This window comes from Muscardinus avellanarius (genome assembly GCF_963383645.1).
Source record: "Muscardinus avellanarius genome assembly, chromosome: 2".
In the NCBI taxonomy this organism is placed as follows: Eukaryota; Metazoa; Chordata; class Mammalia; order Rodentia; family Gliridae; genus Muscardinus; species Muscardinus avellanarius.
Window position 1 is genome coordinate 57,821,278 of NC_137787.1, and position 18,649 is coordinate 57,839,926.

The window sequence follows — 18,649 nt, forward strand, 5'->3', positions numbered from 1 at the left end:
AACTGAAAGCCACCAGCTCAAAGGATTTGGGGCTGTACTCTGACCTGTGTGCTTTCCACTTTGTTTATAGATCCTCCAGAGCCTCCAAGCAATCCTCCAGAAGTACTCGATGTGACCAAGAGTTCTGTTAGCTTGTCCTGGTCCCGACCCAAAGATGACGGTGGCTCTCGAGTCACAGGCTATTACATTGAACGCAAGGAAACATCAACCGACAAGTGGGTCAGACACAACAAGACTCAGATAACCACCACGATGTACACCGTCACCGGGCTTGTCCCTGATGCTGAATATCAGTTCCGTATCATCGCACAGAATGATGTTGGCCTAAGTGAGACCAGCCCTGCATCTGAACCAGTTGTTTGCAAAGATCCATTTGGTAAGTAAAGAGTTTCCCAATGGGTTAAAAGAAAAGCAGCAAGACATATTTAGAGTCTTTTCCTCATATTCCTCATGTCAGTAAATCTAATTCTCTTTTCAATTGTCTTAAAATATTCCAGATAAACCAAGTCAACCAGGAGAACTTGAGATTCTTTCAATATCCAGAGACAGTGTCACTTTACAATGGGAGAAACCCGAATGTGATGGTGGCAAGGAAATCCTTGGGTACTGGGTTGAATATAGACAGTCCGGAGACAGTGCTTGGAAGAAGAGCAATAAAGATCGTATCAAGGACAAGCAATTCACAATAGGGGGGTTGCTGGAAGCTACTGAATATGAATTCAGGGTTTTTGCTGAAAATGAAACTGGCCTTAGCAGACCTCGAAGAACAGCAATGTCTATAAAGACTAAATTGACATGTAAGTTGTCTTTAGTTTTCTGCTTATGATTGACAAACTAAACATGTTAAGACTAATTCCTCCTCTATACCAAGCAGAACTCTGGCAAGCTTTCTTAGAGAGCAAGTGTTTTGAAAAACAATCATTCACTTTGGCATGTGCACACATTGGGGATAACTGATAAGTTCAATAGGAAGCCATTCTAGGCATGTATAAAAGCCGATGTCAGGTGCAGTGAACAAAGCATATTCCTAGAGCAGTTTCTTCTTCTAATGCATTGAGGCTTTCTTTTATCTCTTCTAGCAAAATTTGAAGCATTAATAAATGTTCCCAACTTCAATGAACCTAAGACTAAGAATACTGTAGGTTCATAGAGAGAACTCATTTCATCAAAATCTTATATTACATTGTTAATGCCTTCCCAATCATAAGGAGAAAAGTCACACTACATTAGGTGTTCAATTATTCTATTCTCCACATGGCCACAATAAGTCTATAAGAATTAGACTTATATGTACCTCATAGTATCTAGTAGTGTTAGTCAATAGGCTAAATTCATTCCTCATAGACAAGGGCAGAAGATTATAGATTCAGTCATAATGATGCATTTAAAATCTTTCATCCTCTTCAGCTGGAGAGGCCCCGGGAGTACGTCAAGAAATGAAGGATGTTACCACCAAATTGGGTGAACCTGCCCGGCTCTCATGCCAGATTGTTGGAAGGCCTCTTCCTGACATTAAATGGTACCGATTTGGTAAGGAACTCACACAAAGCCGGAAATATAAAATGTCTTCAGATGGCCGCACACATACTCTGACAGTAATGACAGATGAACAAGAAGATGAAGGTGTTTACACCTGCATAGCTACCAATGAAGTTGGAGAAGCAGAAACCAGTAGCAAACTCCTCCTGCAAGCAGCACCGCAGTTCCATCCTGGTTACCCACTGAAAGAGAAATATTATGGTGCTGTGGGTTCTACACTTCGACTTCATGTGATGTACATTGGTCGCCCAGTACCTTCCATGACTTGGTTCCATGGCCAAAAACTTTTGCAAAACTCAGAAAACATTACTATTGAGAACACTGAGCATTACACTCATCTTGTGATGAAGAATGTCCAGCGTAAGACTCATGCTGGGAAATATAAAGTTCAGCTGAGCAATGCTTTAGGAACAGTTGATGCCACTCTTGACGTGGAAATACAAGGTATGTGGTTTCTGCTTTCAACGATTTTATTTTAAAAAATGAAAATCTTAAGGAAAATGCTCTGAAAACCACTACAATTGTATTTTCTCCCAACAGATAAACCAGACAAACCTACAGGACCAATCGTGATTGAAGCTCTACTGAAGAACTCTGTGGTGATCAGCTGGAAACCACCTGCTGATGATGGTGGCTCCTGGATCACCAATTATGTGGTGGAGAAGTGTGAGGCCAAGGAGGGGGCTGAATGGCAATTGGTGTCTTCAGCCATCTCAGTGACAACCTGTAGAATTGTGAACCTCACAGAAAATGCTGGCTATTATTTCCGAGTTTCAGCTCAGAACACCATGGGCATCAGTGATCCCCTAGAGGTCTCCTCAGTTGTGATCATTAAGAGTCCCTTTGGTGAGTACAACCTCATTCGTATCTCTCTCTATTTATATATATATATTTTTTTAATTTGTGTGTGTGTGGTACTGAGGGTGGAACCCAGGGGCTTTTCTACCTCCGGGCTATACTCCCAGACCTAAACTTTATTTGGAAACAGGGTCTCACTAAGTTGCTGAGAGCCTCACTAAGTAGCTGAGGCTGGCTTCGAACCCGTGGGATACTCCTGTCTCAGCCTCCCAAGTGCTGGGATTACAAGTGTGCACCACCCCGCCTGACCCTGTATTCCTATTTCTATCTCTCTTATCTTATATGCTAAGATCCTAGTTTTACACAAAACTCTTGAACAGAAATAAATTTGGAAAGAAAATGATAAAGTTCAGTGCATTGGCTCATAAACTCTATTCCCTTCTTCCTAAACTCTATTCCCTTCTTCCTTATAAAGAAATTTTTTGTTTGATAAGTTTCTTAGCATAAAGTAAGCCGTTTCATCTGTCTAGAATAGGTGTGTGTGTGTGTGTGTGTGTGTGTGTTTCATCTGTCTAGAATAGGTGTGTGTGTGTGTGTGTGTGTTGCTCTGGATTGAACCCAGGGGCATTCTACCTCCAAGCTATACACCCAGCCTATTTTTTTTTTAATTTGGAAACAGTACTAGGATTATAGGCATGTACCACCATGCCCAGCTGGAATATCGCTATTTTAAATAGAACTTTGGAATCATTCAGTTTTTAAAAATTAGCTTTTAATAGTGATGCCTGTTTCACCTCATGACACAGTTTTGTTTTCTTTTAATAGAAAAGCCAAATGCTCCTGGCAAACCAACTATTTCTGCTGTCACAAAAGATTCTTGTGTTGTGGCTTGGAAGCCACCTACCAGTGATGGAGGCGCAAAGATTAGAAATTACTACCTGGAGAAGCGTGAAAAGAAGCAGAATAAATGGATTGCTGTGACAACAGAAGAAATTCGAGAAACTGTTTTTTCGGTGCAAAACCTTATTGAAGGTCTTGAATACGAGTTCCGTGTGAAATGTGAAAACCTAGGTGGGGAAAGTGAATGGAGTGAAATATCAGAGCCTGTCACTCCCAAATCTGATGTCCCAATTCAGGCACCCCACTTTAAAGAGGAACTAAGAAATCTAAATGTGAGATACCAGAGCAATGCTACTTTGGTCTGTAAAGTGACTGGTCATCCAAAACCCATTGTGAAATGGTACAGACAAGGCAAAGAAATTATTGCAGATGGATTAAAGTACAGGATTCAGGAATTTAAGGGTGGTTACCACCAGCTCATCATTGCGACCGTCACTGATGATGATGCCACAGTTTACCAAGTCAGAGCTACCAACCAAGGGGGATCTGTATCTGGCACTGCCTCCCTGGAAGTAGAAGGTAAACAATCAGTAACCATTAGTCTGGTGTTAAAAGATCTATCATTCATTTGAGGGGGTGCATTTAAATAGTCAGATGTTGCTAAGTCATATTCTTTCTTTTATTCTGATACAGTTCCAGCTAAGATACACTTGCCTAAGAATCTTGAAGGCATGGGAGCAGTTCATGCTCTCCGAGGCGAGGTTGTCAGCATCAAGATCCCATTCAGCGGCAAACCAGACCCCGTGATCACCTGGCAGAAAGGTCAAGATCTCATTGACAATAATGGCCACTACCAAGTTATCGTCAAGATCCTTTACATCGCTTGTTTTCCCCAATGGAGTGGAGAGAAAAGATGCTGGCTTCTATGTGGTCTGTGCCAAAAACAGATTTGGAATTGATCAAAAGACAGTTGAACTGGATGTGGCTGATGTGCCTGACCCACCCCGAGGCGTCAAAGTTAGTGATGTCTCCCGAGATTCTGTTAATTTAACATGGACAGAACCAGCTTCTGACGGTGGCAGCAAAATCATCAACTATATTGTTGAAAAATGTGCAACTACTGCAGAAAGATGGCTCCGGGTCGGACAGGCCCGAGAAACGCGTTATACCGTGATCAACTTATTTGGAAAAACAAGTTACCAGTTCCGAGTAATAGCTGAAAATAAGTTTGGCCTGAGCAAGCCTTCCGAGCCTTCAGAACCAACTATAACCAAGGAAGATAAGACCAGAGCTTTGAACTATGATGAAGAGGTAGATGAAACAAGAGAGGTTTCTATGACTAAAGCATCTCATTCTAAAACCAAGGAACTCTATGAGAAATATATGATTGCTGAAGATCTTGGACGTGGAGAGTTTGGAATTGTCCACCGTTGTGTTGAAACAGCCTCAAAGAAGACATTCATGGCCAAATTTGTTAAAGTCAAAGGGACTGATCAGGTTTTGGTAAAGAAGGAGATTTCCATCCTAAACATTGCAAGGCACAGAAACATCTTATACCTCCATGAGTCATTTGAAAGCATGGAAGAATTAGTTATGATCTTTGAGTTCATATCAGGACTTGACATATTTGAACGCATTAATACAAGTGCATTTGAACTTAATGAAAGAGAAATTGTAAGCTATGTGCGCCAAGTCTGTGACGCACTTGAGTTCTTACATAGTCATAATATTGGACATTTTGACATTAGACCAGAAAATATCATTTACCAAACAAGAAGAAGTTCCATTATCAAAATAATAGAATTTGGTCAGGCCCGTCAGCTGAAGCCAGGAGACAACTTCAGGCTTCAGTTCACTGCCCCTGAATACTATGCACCCGAAGTCCACCACCATGATGTTGTCAGCACAGCCACAGATATGTGGTCACTTGGTACACTGGTGTATGTGCTGCTAAGTGGTATCAACCCATTCCTGGCTGAAACTAACCAACAGATAATTGAGAATATCATGAATGCCGAATATACTTTTGATGAAGAAGCATTCAAAGACATTAGCCTTGAAGCCATGGATTTTGTTGATCGGCTATTAGTGAAAGAGAGAAAGTCTCGCATGACAGCATCTGAGGCACTCCAACACCCATGGCTGAAGCAGAGGCTAGAAACAGTCAGTACTAAAGTCATCCGCACATTAAAACACCGGCGTTACTACCATACCCTGATCAAGAAGGACCTCAACATGGTTGTGTCAGCCGCCAGGATCTCCTGTGGTGGTGCAATTCGATCTCAGAGGGGAGTGAGCGTCGCTAAAGTTAAAGTAGCATCCATCGAAATTGGCCCAGTTTCTGGACAGATAATGCACGCAGTTGGTGAAGAAGGAGGATATGTCAAATATGTATGCAAAATTGAAAATTACGATGAGTCTACCCAAGTGAGCTGGTATTTTGGTGTTAGACAACTGGAGAACAGTGAAAAATACGAAATCACCTATGAAGATGGACTGGCCACTATGTTTGTCAAAGACATTACCAAATTCGATGACGGTACCTACAGATGCAAAGTCGTCAATGACTACGGTGAAGACAGTTCTTATGCAGAGCTGTTTGTTAAAGGTGTGAGAGAAGTCTATGACTATTACTGCCGTAGAACCATGAAGAAAATCAAGCGCAGAACAGATACAATGAGACTCCTGGAGCGGCCACCAGAATTTACCCTGCCACTCTATAACAAGACAGCTTATGTGGGTGAAAATGTGCGGTTTGGAGTAACTATAACAGTCCACCCAGAACCCCGTGTAACATGGTATAAATCAGGCCAGAAAATCAAACCAGATGATGATGACAAGAAGTACACATTTGAGTCTGACAAGGGTCTTTACCAGTTAACAATCAACAGTGTAACAATGGATGATGATGCTGAGTATACTGTTGTGGCAAGGAACAAATATGGTGAAGATAGCTGTAAAGCAAAGCTGACTGTAACCCTTCATCCACCTCCAACAGAAACTACCCTAAGACCCATGTTCAAACGGCTACTGGCAAATGCAGACTGCCAAGAAGGCCAAAGTGTCTGTTTTGAGATCAGAGTGTCTGGCATCCCCCCACCAACATTAAAATGGGAGAAAGATGGACAGCCACTGCCTCTTGGGCCTCACATTGAAATTGTCCATGAAGGCTTAGATTACTATGCTTTGCACATCAGGGATACTTTGCCTGAAGACACAGGATACTACAGAGTCACAGCCACAAACACAGCTGGATCCACAAGCTGCCAGGCTCACTTACAAGTGGAACGCTTGAAATATGTCAAACAGGAATTCCAGAGTAAGGAGGAGCGTGAACGGCATGTCCAAAAACAGATTGACAAGACTCTGAGAATGGCGGAAATCCTTTCTGGAACTGAAACTGTAGCACTGACACAGGTGGCCCAAGAAGCTCTGAGAGAAGCTGCCATCCTTTACAAACCAGCCATAAGCACCAAGACCGTAAAAGGAGAGTTCCGACTTGAAACAGAAGAAAAGAAAGAGGAGAGAAAATTCCGCATGCCTTATGAAGTACCAGAGCCACGCAAGAAAAAACAGACCACCGTAGAAGACCAACGCATCAAGCAGTTTATACCCATGTCTGACATGAAATGGTATAAAAAGATACGTGACCAGTTTGAAATGCCTGGGAAACTTGACCCCCTCATACAGAAAAGACCCAAGCGCATCCGCCTTTCTAGATGGGAACAATTCTACGTGATGCCTCTCCCACGTATTACAGACCAATACCGGCCTAGGTGGCGGATTCCCAAGCTGTCCCAAGATGACCTTGAAATTGTGAGACCAGCCCGCCGGCGTACACCTTCTCCCGAATATGACTTCTATTACAGACGCAGGAGACGTTCTCTGGGTGACATCTCAGACGAAGAATTGCTCCTTCCCATCGACGACTACCTGGCGATGAAAAGGACAGAGGAAGAGAGGCTGCGTCTTGAAGAAGAGCTTGAGTTAGGTTTTTCGGCCTCACCGCCCAGCCGAAGCCCTCCACGTTTTGAGCTTTCTAGCCTACGTTACTCTTCCCCTCAAGCTCACGTAAAGGTGGAGGAAACGAGAAAAGACTTCAGATATTCCACCTATCACATCCCCACGAAGGCCGACATGAGTACGAGCTATGCAGAACTTCAGGAGCGGCACGCCCGGGCCTCGTACAGACAGCCTAAGCAACGGCAGAGGATCATGGCTGAGAAGGAGGACGAAGAGCTGCTTCGGCCTGTCACTACCACCCAGCGTCTCTCAGAATACCACAGTGAGCTCGACCACATGGCCAAGGAAGAGAAGTCTAAAAAGAAATCACGACGACAGAGAGAAGTGACGGAAATAACAGAAATCGAGGAAGAATACGAAATCTCAAGACGGGCCAAAAGAGAATCCTCCTCGTCGGCATCCCGACTGCTAAGGCGTCGGCGCTCTCTGTCTCCCACTTACATTGAGTTAATGAGGCCAGTGTCCGAGTTGATCCGGTCACGTCCACCACCAGCTGAGGAATATGAAGATGACTTAGAAAGAAGATCTCCTACTCCAGAGAGAACTCGCCCACGTTCCCCCAGCCCTGTGTCAAGCGAGCGATCACTCTCAAGATTTGAGAGGTCTGCGAGATTTGATATCTTCTCCAGGTACGAGTCCATGAAAGCTGCTTTAAAGACTCAGAAGACATCAGAAAGGAAGTATGAAGTTTTGAGTCAGCAGCCTTTCACGCTGGACCATGCCCCTCGAATCACTTTGAGAATGCGCTCCCACAGGGTACCATGTGGCCAGAATACACGCTTCATCCTAAATGTTCAGTCTAAGCCAACTGCCGAGGTAAAGTGGTTCCACAATGGTGTGGAACTCCAGGAAAGCAGTAAGATCCACTATACCAACACGAGTGGTGTCCTGACCCTGGAAATCCTGGACTGTCACAGTGAGGACAGTGGAACCTACCGTGCTGTGTGCACCAACTACAAAGGTGAAGCTTCTGACTACGCAACCTTGGATGTAACCGGAGGGGATTATACCACCTATGCATCCCAGCGTAGAGATGAAGAGGTCCCCAGATCAGTTTTCCCTGAGCTGACAAGAACAGAAGCATATGCAGTTTCCTCCTTTAAGAAGACATCTGAGATGGAAGCTGCTTCCTCCGTCAGGGAAGTGAAATCAGAGATGAGAGAGACAAGGGAAAGCCTCTCTTCCTATGAGCACTATGCTTCTGCAGAAAAGAAGAGCATGGCCCGAGAAGAAAAGTTACTGGAAGAAAAGTCCACAAGCAGAAAGATCAAGACGACGCTGGCTGCGAGAATCCTAACAAAGCCACGATCCATCACCGTCTACGAAGGCGAGTCTGCAAGGTTTTCTTGTGATACGGATGGTGAGCCGGTACCAAATGTGACCTGGCTGCGTGGAGGACAAGTGATAAGCACTTCAGCCCGCCACCAAGTGACCACCGCAAAGTACAAGTCGACCTTTGAGATCTCTTCAGTGCAGGCTTCCGACGAGGGCAGCTACAGCGTGGTGGTAGAGAATAGTGAAGGGACCCAGGAAGCACAGTTCACCTTGACTGTTCAGAAGGCCAGGGCTACTGAGAAGGCTGTGACGTCACCACCCAGAGTCAAATCCCCAGAGCCTCGGGTAAAATCCCCCGAAGCAGTCAAGTCTCCCAAACGAGTGAAGTCTCCAGAACCAGTGACTTCTCTTCCAAAAGCTGTATCACCCACAGAGACGAAGCCCACACCAACAGAGAAAGCCCAGGAGCTGCCAATCTCTGCTCCACCAAAGATAGCTCGGCCCCTGAGAGCTGAAGCTTCTAAAGACATCGCAAAGCTGACCTGTGCAGTTGAAAGTAGCGTGCTATGTGCCAAAGAGGTTACCTGGTACAAAGATGGCAAGAAACTGAAGGAAAATGGTCACTTCCAGTTTCATTATGCCGCAGATGGTACCTATGAACTCAAAATTCATAACCTTGTTGAATCTGACTGTGGAGAATATGTTTGTGAGATTTCTGGTGAAGGTGGAACTTCCAAAACTAGCTTCCAATTTACTGGACAGGGCTTTAAGAGTATCCATGAGCAGGTGTCCAGGATATCAGAAACCAAGAAATCTGCTCAGAAAACTGCCGAGTCAACAGAAACCAAGGTATCGGCTCAGAAAACTGCAGAGTCAACAGAAACCAAGCTATCTGCTGAGAAAACTGCAGAGTCAACAGAAACCAAGGTATCTGCTCAGGCTGAGTCAAAAGAAACCAAGGTATCTGCTCAGAAAACTGCAGAGTCAACAGAAACCAAGAAATCTGCCCAGAAAACTACTGAGTCAAAAGAAACCAAGAAAATTGAGCCAAAAGCTCCTGAGCCAATTTCCTCGAAACCAGTAATTGTTACTGGGCTTCAGGATACAACAGTTTCTTCAGGAAGCATTGCTAAATTTACAGTTAAAGCTACTGGAGAACCCCAGCCAACTGTCACCTGGACAAAGGATGGAAAGGTAACCAGTTCTTAAATGTCCCATAACTGTGTCTCCTAAAATATTGACCTCCCCTCATCCCCAACTCCCAAAGAAAATTTAAAAATAAGTCACTTTTATAAATTCACATCACTTGCATTCCACAGGCTATCACACAAGGAGGTAAATATAAACTCTCTGAAGACAAAGGAAGATTCCTCTTAGAAATTCATAAAACTGAAATTTCTGACAGTGGACTTTATACTTGTACAATAACAAATTCAGCTGGATCTGTGTCCTCCAACTGCAAATTAACAATAAAAGGTAGGTCAGCTTTTGTTCTTAAGCAACCTTTTACAGAGAACAGTTTTGAAGAAACTTTTCTTAACATTTTGAAGTCTTTTTTTTTTCTAATTCCAGAATGCCTTTTTTTTTTTTTTTTTTTTGGTAGTAATGAGGGTGGAACCCAGGGGCTTTTCTACTTCTGGGCTATACTCCCAGACCTATTTTATACTTTATTTGTAAACAGGGTCTCACTAAGTTTCTGATAGCCTCACTAAGTAGCTGAGGCTAGCTTCGAACCTGTGCGATCCTCCTGTCTCAGCCTCCCAAGTGCTGGGATTATAAGCGTGCGCCACCATGCCTGGTTTCCAGAATGCCATTTATACACAAATGTAGAAACAAACATAGTTGAAGTTAATGTGTGCTTTCACATGAAGTGTCCTGGTGTCAAGAGTCATGGAAGACAGTTTCCTAGAGAAGAACTGAGACGGAACTGGTCCACTGCATACACAAGCTGACTTTTTTTTTTCTTTGACTCTATATTATGCACATGCAAAATCTACAAGAGTAAAGGGTTAGGTCTCTTTCCAATTATGTTTGCCTTACATAATTTTTTTTTTTTTAGCTGTAAAAGACACCGAGGCACAGAAAGTATCTACACAAAAGACTGCTGAAGTTACATCTCAGAAGAAAGCGGTTATCCAAGAGGAAATTTCCCAAAAAGCCCTATCTTCTGAAGAAATCAAGATGTCAGAGGTGAAATCTCAAGAAAAGTTAGCCATCAAGGAAGAAGGATCCAAGGTTCTGATTTCAGAAGAAGTCAAGAAATCAGCAGCAATGTCCTTGGAAAAGTCCGTTGTCCATGAGGAGATTACTAAAACGTCACAGGCCTCAGAAGAAGTCAAAACTCATGCTGAGATAAAAGCATTTTCCTCTCAAATGAGCATAACTGATGGTCAAAGAGTGACTCTAAAGGCCAACATTGCTGGTGCCACTGATGTAAAATGGGTCCTGAATGGCGTAGAGCTCCCTAACTCAGAGGAGTACAGATATGGCATCTCAGGCAGTGACCACACCCTCACCATCAAGCAAGCCAGTCAGAGAGATGAGGGAATCCTCACCTGCATAGGCAAAACCAGCCAAGGAGTCATCAAGTGTCAGTATGACCTGACTTTGAGTGAGGAACTTTCCGACACTCCAGCCTTCATCTCACAGCCCAGATCTCAAAATATTAATGAAGGACAAAATGTCCTCTTTTCTTGTGAAATCAGTGGGGAGCCATCTCCTGAAATAGAGTGGTTTAAAAACAACTTGCCAGTAAGTTAAATTATGAATATATTATGAAAGAAAATTTAGGTGTTACATCTACTGCTGAGGAATGTAAATACTTTTTCCCCTCTTCATTATAGATTTCTATTTCTTCAAATATCAATGTAAGTCGCTCCAAAAATGTCTATACTCTTGAAATCCGAAATGCATCAGTAAGTGACAGTGGAAAGTATACAATTAAAGCCAAAAACTTCCGTGGCCAATGTTCAGCTACTGCATCCTTATCAGTCCTTCGTAAGTACATCTTCCTATTTCCTTACTCATTTAAGACATTTCTGGGGGAGAGGGAGGACTAAGCACGGAAAACTCAAAATCTCGTTTGAATTTCATGTGTAAGAGGGACAGGTATCCTCTGTGAATTCATCCTTAGAGTCAGCTTCTTTACAGCTAAACAGAAACTTGGATAAGTTAAATTTCCAAGTAAAGCCAATGGCCCTGGGACGCTTTCTTCGAAATGTACAATGTGTCAGTCATTTTCTATATGACTAATCATATTTCTCCTAGCAACTCCTAGCACCTGCATGTAACATAATAATAGGAAACATAAGGATCCATTTCTTGGAGACATTGAGCTAGCTCTTGACAAATGTATGTATTTGCTTATGCTTCAACAGCAAATTGTTTGAGTAAACGTTCCTGTCTGTGTACGTTTCCATTTCTCTACGTCGATGTCAGATGTGACCAATTAACCAGATGTCATTGATGTTCACTGTGTATCTGCTATGCCCACAGCTCTAGTGGAAGAACCTTCCAGAGAGGTAGTATTGAGGACAAGTGGTGACACGGGCTTGCAAGGAAGCTTCTCGTCTCAGTCAGTCCAAATGTCTGCCTCCAAGCAGGAGGCCTCCTTCAGCAGTTTCAGCAGCAGCAGTGCTAGCAGCATGACTGAAATGAAATTTGCAAGCATGTCTGCCCAAAGCATGTCCTCCATGCAAGAGTCCTTTGTAGAAATGAGTTCCAGCAGTTTTATGGGAAAATCTAGCATGACACAACTGGAAAGCTCAACTAGTAGAATGCTTAAAGCAGGCACAAAAGGTGAGCAATCCAATGACTGGTAGAGGTAGACCAGCCAAGTAGCATGGTGTAGTCTTTAGTACATACAATTCAGTAGAGAGCAAATCATTATTGTTTCAGTGATCCTAAAACTTTTTTGTTGTTTGGTAAAGGAATTCCACCTAAAATCGAAGCACTTCCCTCTGATATCAGCATCGATGAAGGCAAAGTTCTAACAGTAGCCTGCGCCTTTACCGGGGAACCTACCCCAGAAATCACGTGGTCCTGTGGTGGAAGAAAGATTCAGAACCAAGAACAACAAGGGCGATTCCACATTGAAAACACAGAGGACCTGACAACCCTGATCATCATGGATGTACAGAAACAAGACGGCGGACTTTACACCCTGAGCCTAGGGAATGAATTCGGATCTGACTCTGCCACTGTGAATATCAATATTCGCTCCATTTGAGAGGGCCTGTGCTCTCACACTCTACATTCATTCTTAACCATTCACAAATGATTCACATGGACTAATCTTTCTGATCTGTAAATATTTTTTACAAGTAGTTTTGTATCCACCGATATGAGTCAAAGTTCAAAAATGTGCATTTCAATCTTTCATAATTGTTGACCTAAGAATATTATACATTCGCTAACAAGATGTACATACTGTATATAGCCGGATTGACGGTTATAAAGTTTTGTACCATTTATTTTATGACATTTTACACTGTAACTTTTGAAACTAACCGTTGGTAGGAGAAAGTTTCTCATGGAACGAATACCCTGCTCAACACTCATCAATCTTTGTGCCTCAGCATTCTGTTGATGTCCAAGTATGCCTCAGTGGGTCGAGAAAGTCCTCACTGAAGATGTCCTATCCACCTCAAAGATGATACTGCTGTGCACGTGACCTGACATGTGCACTGATACCTATTGAATCAGAAATGTAAGGCATTGGTGATGTTTGCATTTACCCTCCTGTAAGCAGCACTTTAATGTCTTACATTTTCTCTGATGATGTCACACTTAAAATTATCATGACAAATACTACCAGAGCAAAGTGTAACGGCCAACACTTTGTTCGCCCATTTTACACTGTCTCTGCCATAGAGAGTGCCTGGGTAACTTGGAAAAGTACCATCTCCTGGCCATCCCCTCATTTAACCAAGCTATCTAGGTATTCCTATGCCAGAGCAGTGCAACTCCTGGAGGTCCCAGGTGCAGCCAACGCCTTCGTGTGGTAGCTCTAAATTTAAATTTCATCTAAAAAAAAACGGGCAACTAAGCAGTGAGCCACAGCAAAAAGGAAAGCACAACAAAGTAAAGCTGTCGTTAAAACAACAATATTACCAATTGCCCAAAATGTCAATTTGATGTAGTTCTTCGTGCAGGTATAAATTCAATTGTTAGTTATAATTGTTGGGCCTCCTTGAGATAGTAATAACAAAATAAAGCAAGCTATCTGCACCTCAAAATGTGTGGCTGGTTGTTGTCTGTGGGATTCTGGGGTGGGGAGGCATGCACCTCCACACAGTACAAAATTCTCATAGGTGAAGCAAAGGTGAATGAGATGATACAGATCCTGTCCATGAAGAAGTACAGCGAACAGAAAACAAGTGCAGGGAAGATGGGCAGCTGGGCAGCTGCGCCCATACCGACGCTCCCAACAAACACAATGAAGGACCACAGGTCTAAAAAACTTACTTTCTAATACCAAATACAGCAATTTATTCAAGACACAGAATATGATCTATTGATTCTCTATTTTAAATAGTGTAGTTCTACCATGACTCTTGAAACTGATACTAGATTTAAAAGAAAAACTAGAACCATAAAAGCCTTTATCTGTCCACTTCATTTAGCTAATAACTTTTTTTTTTTTTTTTTTTGCAGGCCTGGGGGTGGAACCCAGGGGCATTCAACCTCCAAGCTACACCTCCTGCCCTATTTTTTATTCTTTATTTTGAAACCGGGTGTGAGGGCCTCACTAAGTAGCTGAGGCTGTCCGCGAATCACAATCCTCCAGTCTCAGCCTCCCTAACAAGCGTGCGCCACCGCGCCCGGCTAGCTAATAACATTTTTAAACCCACAGTGTTCATTCATTTGCCCAAATTAACCTCCTTAATTAACCTCCTTAACTGCAAGCGGCCAAAGCCAAAGTACTGTGGGGTTTTTTTTTGTTTTTTTTTTGGTTTTTTTTTGGTTTTTTTTTTTGTTTTGTTGGTGGATCTGGGGATGGAACCCAGGGGCATTCGACCTCCAAGCTACACCCCCTGCCCTATTTTTTATTCTTATTTTGAGACAGGTCTCACTAAGTTGCAGAGGGCCTAAGCAGCTGAGGCTGTCCACGAACCACAACCATCCAGTCTCAGCCTCCCAAGGCTGGGATTACAAGTGTGCGCCACCACGCCCGGTGTACTGTTGCTTTTTATTTTCCAAAGGAAGATCTTGGATCTTCATTAATTTATTCAACAAGTTTTCTGTCTCAAATCAGATTCCCTAAAATCAGAGACCAGATCAGATTCTTTTCTTTTTTTCTATTTTGGCTTTAAGGGGAAGGGGCATTGAGCCCAGGAACATTCTACCTTTGAGCTACACTCTCAGCCCTTTAATTCATTTTTTGCTTTGAAATAGGGTCTCTTTAGGTTGCTAAGAGCTAATATGCTAAATCTAGTATCCTTCCAAGTACCAGGATTACAGGCCAGCACCCCCCCCCCAGCTCACCTGGATTTTTGTTTGTTTGAACTGGTGATGGAACCCAGGGGCATTCTACCTCCAAGCTACACTATTTTTTATTCTTTATTTCTCTCAGCCCAGATTTTTGAGCTGTGGCTATTTAATTGCCTTCTCAGAGAACCTGACCCAACAGGTGTTTCTGCTCACCTGAAAGGTTAATATTCGCTAATAAAGACAAGGAGGGATTCTTGTCCATTTTTTGAGTGATTACTCCAGAGAGTGGGCTAGGAGGAAACAGGGCTGAGAAGGAAAACTAAGTGAGGACATGGTGCCTGCAGTAGCCTCGACAACACATAGGGCACATTAGTGCTACGATTTCATCAGTCCCAGCTAGGAGCACAGGGAACAAGCTTGGGGAGGGAAGGAAGGGTGGCAATGGAGGAAAAACCCTCCCAGGTGAGCCCAGGTGAGCAGGAGAGGAGGCACACCTGCTGGGCAGGCCATTCCCCGCCTGCTAGAGCAGCTAGCACACAAGAGGGAGGGAAGGACCCGGTACACACTCCGGGGGCATCTGGACAGAGCCAAAAGTGACCACACCATCCTACATCGTTAAGTGGCTACTCATACTTCAAAAGGACAGGCAGGTTGGCCAAGGCAATTTTCTGAGGATGGTTTACTCAGCCTTGGTGTGTTCATGTACTCACAATGTCCCCACCGCAGATGACTTTCGTTCTGTTTGGTTAGGTGTTGGTGCCGCAGGCTTGTAATGGGAGCATTTGAGAGGCTGAGACGGGGGATTGAGGTTTGAGGACAGCCTCAGCTACTTAGGCCCTTTGCAACTCAGTGAGACCTTGTTTCAAAATAAAAGATAAAAAATAGGGCTGGGGTGTAGCTTGGAGGTAGAATGCCCCTGGGCTCCATCCCCCGTACTACAAAAAAAAAAAAAAAAGAAAGAAACACAGGACTTTGCCTCTCCGGCATTTGCTGCCACCCATTCCCTGATGGCCAGTGCAAGCTTGGGAGAGAGGAAGGGTGACACATCTTCCGGGCAAGAACTGACTTCCTTTTATACCTCAGCGGAAGCCCACCTCCTCTGAAAGTGGCAGGTGTGGCCACGTGGGCTCCTATGCCGGATCCTGGGGAGGATCCTAGGAAGTCAGGAGCGCTCCAGGTTGAGTGGTGAAGCCCCCATCCTGGATTTCCCCGCCAGCCTCTTAACCCCGAGATAAGGGGATTGGGCTCCTCGAAAACTGCTCCCGTGGAGGTGGCAAAATTCCAGCGCCAGCTGCCCCACTTTCAGCAACCCCCAAAGTAGCTCCTTGGCACGTCGGTGTCATTTCTGAGTCAGACCAGCTCTTCCCTCCTCTTGTCAACAGGGGGCGAGAGCAGCAAGCCGGTGCTCTGGCTCCCTGCTTCAACCCATCCAACCCATAAAACCTGTAAGTAATTCTATCATCCAGCCCTTTTTCCCTATTATATAGACTCCATAATAAGCAGATAATGTTATTGCTACACACCTGCCTTCGGAACCCTGAGTACCAAGCTCAAATCTAGGACCTGATGTTTACTAATTGGTGTGAGCTGGGGCACATTAATAAACTCTATTCCTTGATGTTCTCATCCATTAAATGGGAATAACAACAGCAACCTCATTGGGTTGTTGTGAAGATTAGACAAGTGACTGCACCTAAAACTCTGAGCAGTGCTTAGCAATCATTACATTAGGGACCACTACAGAGAATCTTAAGGACCAGAGAAGCAACATTTCAGATTGAACCCAGCACAGTCTCACTGTACCCCCTGTATGTGTTAGTCTGCAAAGGTCCTGGAATGAAGCACTAGTAACTGGGTGGCTTATACAGCACGAACTAACTCATTCTTCTTCTTTTTTTTTTTTTTTTTTTTTTTTTTGACGGTACTGGGGATGGAACCCAGGGGCCTTCTACCTCCAGGCTACACTCCCAGACCTATTTTTTTTGTTTTTTTAATTTGGAAACAGGGTCTCTTAAGCCTAAGTTGTTACAAGCGTGAGCCACCACACCCGGCTACTAACTCACTCTTCTAGAAGCTAACGCTCGGATATCCTGTCCACAGGATTGGTTCCTTCTGAGGGCAGGGAGGGCAGGGTCTGTCCACCGCCTCTCTCCTTTGCTGTTTTCATGTTCACGTGGCATTTTCCCTGTATTCACATCTGTGCCCAAATTTCCCATTTTTAGAAGGAAGGACACCAGCCATCTTGAACTGGAATCTTTTTTTTTTTTTTTTTTTTTTTTTTTTGGTGGTACTGGGGTTCCTGGAACTGGAAGCCCTTCTACCTCTGGGATACACTCCCAGACCTATTTTATATCTTTTTATTTGGAAACAGGGTCTCTAAAGCCAGCAAGGCTAGCTCTGAACCAGCGCGATCCTCCTGTCTCCGCTTCCCAAGCGCAGGGATTACAAGCGTGCGCCACCATGCCTGGCTGGATTGGAATCCATTTTAACTACCTCACTTTGACTTCATTACCTGTATCCAATAAGGTCACATCCTGTGGTACTGGAGGCTGAGCATCCAATAAATCATGTGTGAAGGGACAAACTAGGACAACACACTTCTATTCAAAGTGTTTTTGATGGAATGTCTCAAAAGGTAAATTTATTCTCTCCAATAATAGCTGATTATATAGATGAACCATGTAGAGGTAGGAAGGTAAATCTGAAATGGTCAGTAAAATAATAGATTAAATCAATAGTTTGCATGGTGACTGATTCAGAAAAATCATATTATGATTGTGCTTCAGGAAAAGTAATTTTGATTACTCTGCCCCAATATAATTTTGATATTTGTGCAAAGAAAGGCCAGCTTCCTTGGATTAGGAAAAAAAACAGTGTCTACTAGATAAACAAGGATTTTGGAAGCCAATTGGCCCAAGGATTTCCATCCTAAGGTTGTTGCTATGGTTTTGATCTGGAATGGCTCCCCAAAAGGCTCATGTGTTGGCAATGTAGCAATGTTCCCAGGTTAACTGAATTGAGGGCTCTAATCTCTTCAGTGAATAAATCCATTTTGAGCAGTTCCTGTTGGTACACACTTGTAATCAATCCCAGTGCTTGGGATATGGAGATAGGATTGCAGGTTTGCAGCCAGTCTCAACAAATTAGTGAAGCCTTCTGCAACTTCGTGACACCCTGTTCCAAAATAAAGAATAAAATAGGGCTGGGGATGTACCTCAGAGGTAGAATGTCCCTTGGTGGTTCAATCATCTCTCTCTCCCTCTCCCTCTCTCTCTCTCTCTCACTTCTCTCTCAATATATATTTGATGGATTAATAATTAATAATTACAAGCAGTGGCTGGAGGAGGTGGGCCACTGGGGTTGTAGCCTTTGGGACTACATCTCTGCTCTCTGCCTCTGCTTCACTACTCCTGGCACCCTGGAGTCTGCTGATCATGAACTGAACCTCTGAAACCATGAGCCAAATAAACCTTTCCCCCTTTAAGTTGTTCTTGTCGGGAATGAAATCAGCTTTTGGTTGGCAGCTGCCAGTAGATACTACCATAATCTACTTTTAGATTTTGGTCAGGTGAGGGAAACAGGTACTCTTCAGTCCCCAACCTGCTGAGAAACTCAGCCTGCCTCTGTAAGGGAGTACAGCTGTCCTCCCTCCACTCCTACTTCCCTGCTTAGAACAACTCAAAGAAGCTGGGGAAAAGAGACACCAGTACAGCTTAGATATGGAATGTTCTCCAAAAAAGGC

General features: G+C 43.6%; 1 protein-coding gene across 1 annotated transcript in view; it reads left to right on the forward strand.

Annotated features, from left to right (window-relative positions):
- TTN (titin) overlaps positions 1–12,703 on the forward strand; it is a gene marked incomplete at both ends in the record, with an annotated part of 282,804 nt that extends 270,101 nt beyond the window's left edge. Inside the window, 13 exon segments of the mRNA XM_080689373.1 lie at positions 71–376; positions 498–797; positions 1,408–1,983; positions 2,080–2,385; positions 3,163–3,756; positions 3,871–4,042; positions 4,044–9,324; positions 9,514–9,669; positions 9,795–9,951; positions 10,535–11,226; positions 11,319–11,472; positions 11,971–12,273; positions 12,405–12,703. Of these exon segments, the coding sequence (XP_080545499.1) occupies positions 71–376; positions 498–797; positions 1,408–1,983; positions 2,080–2,385; positions 3,163–3,756; positions 3,871–4,042; positions 4,044–9,324; positions 9,514–9,669; positions 9,795–9,951; positions 10,535–11,226; positions 11,319–11,472; positions 11,971–12,273; positions 12,405–12,703 (9,296 nt within the window).
- Positions 12,704–18,649: the final 5,946 nt, after the last annotated feature.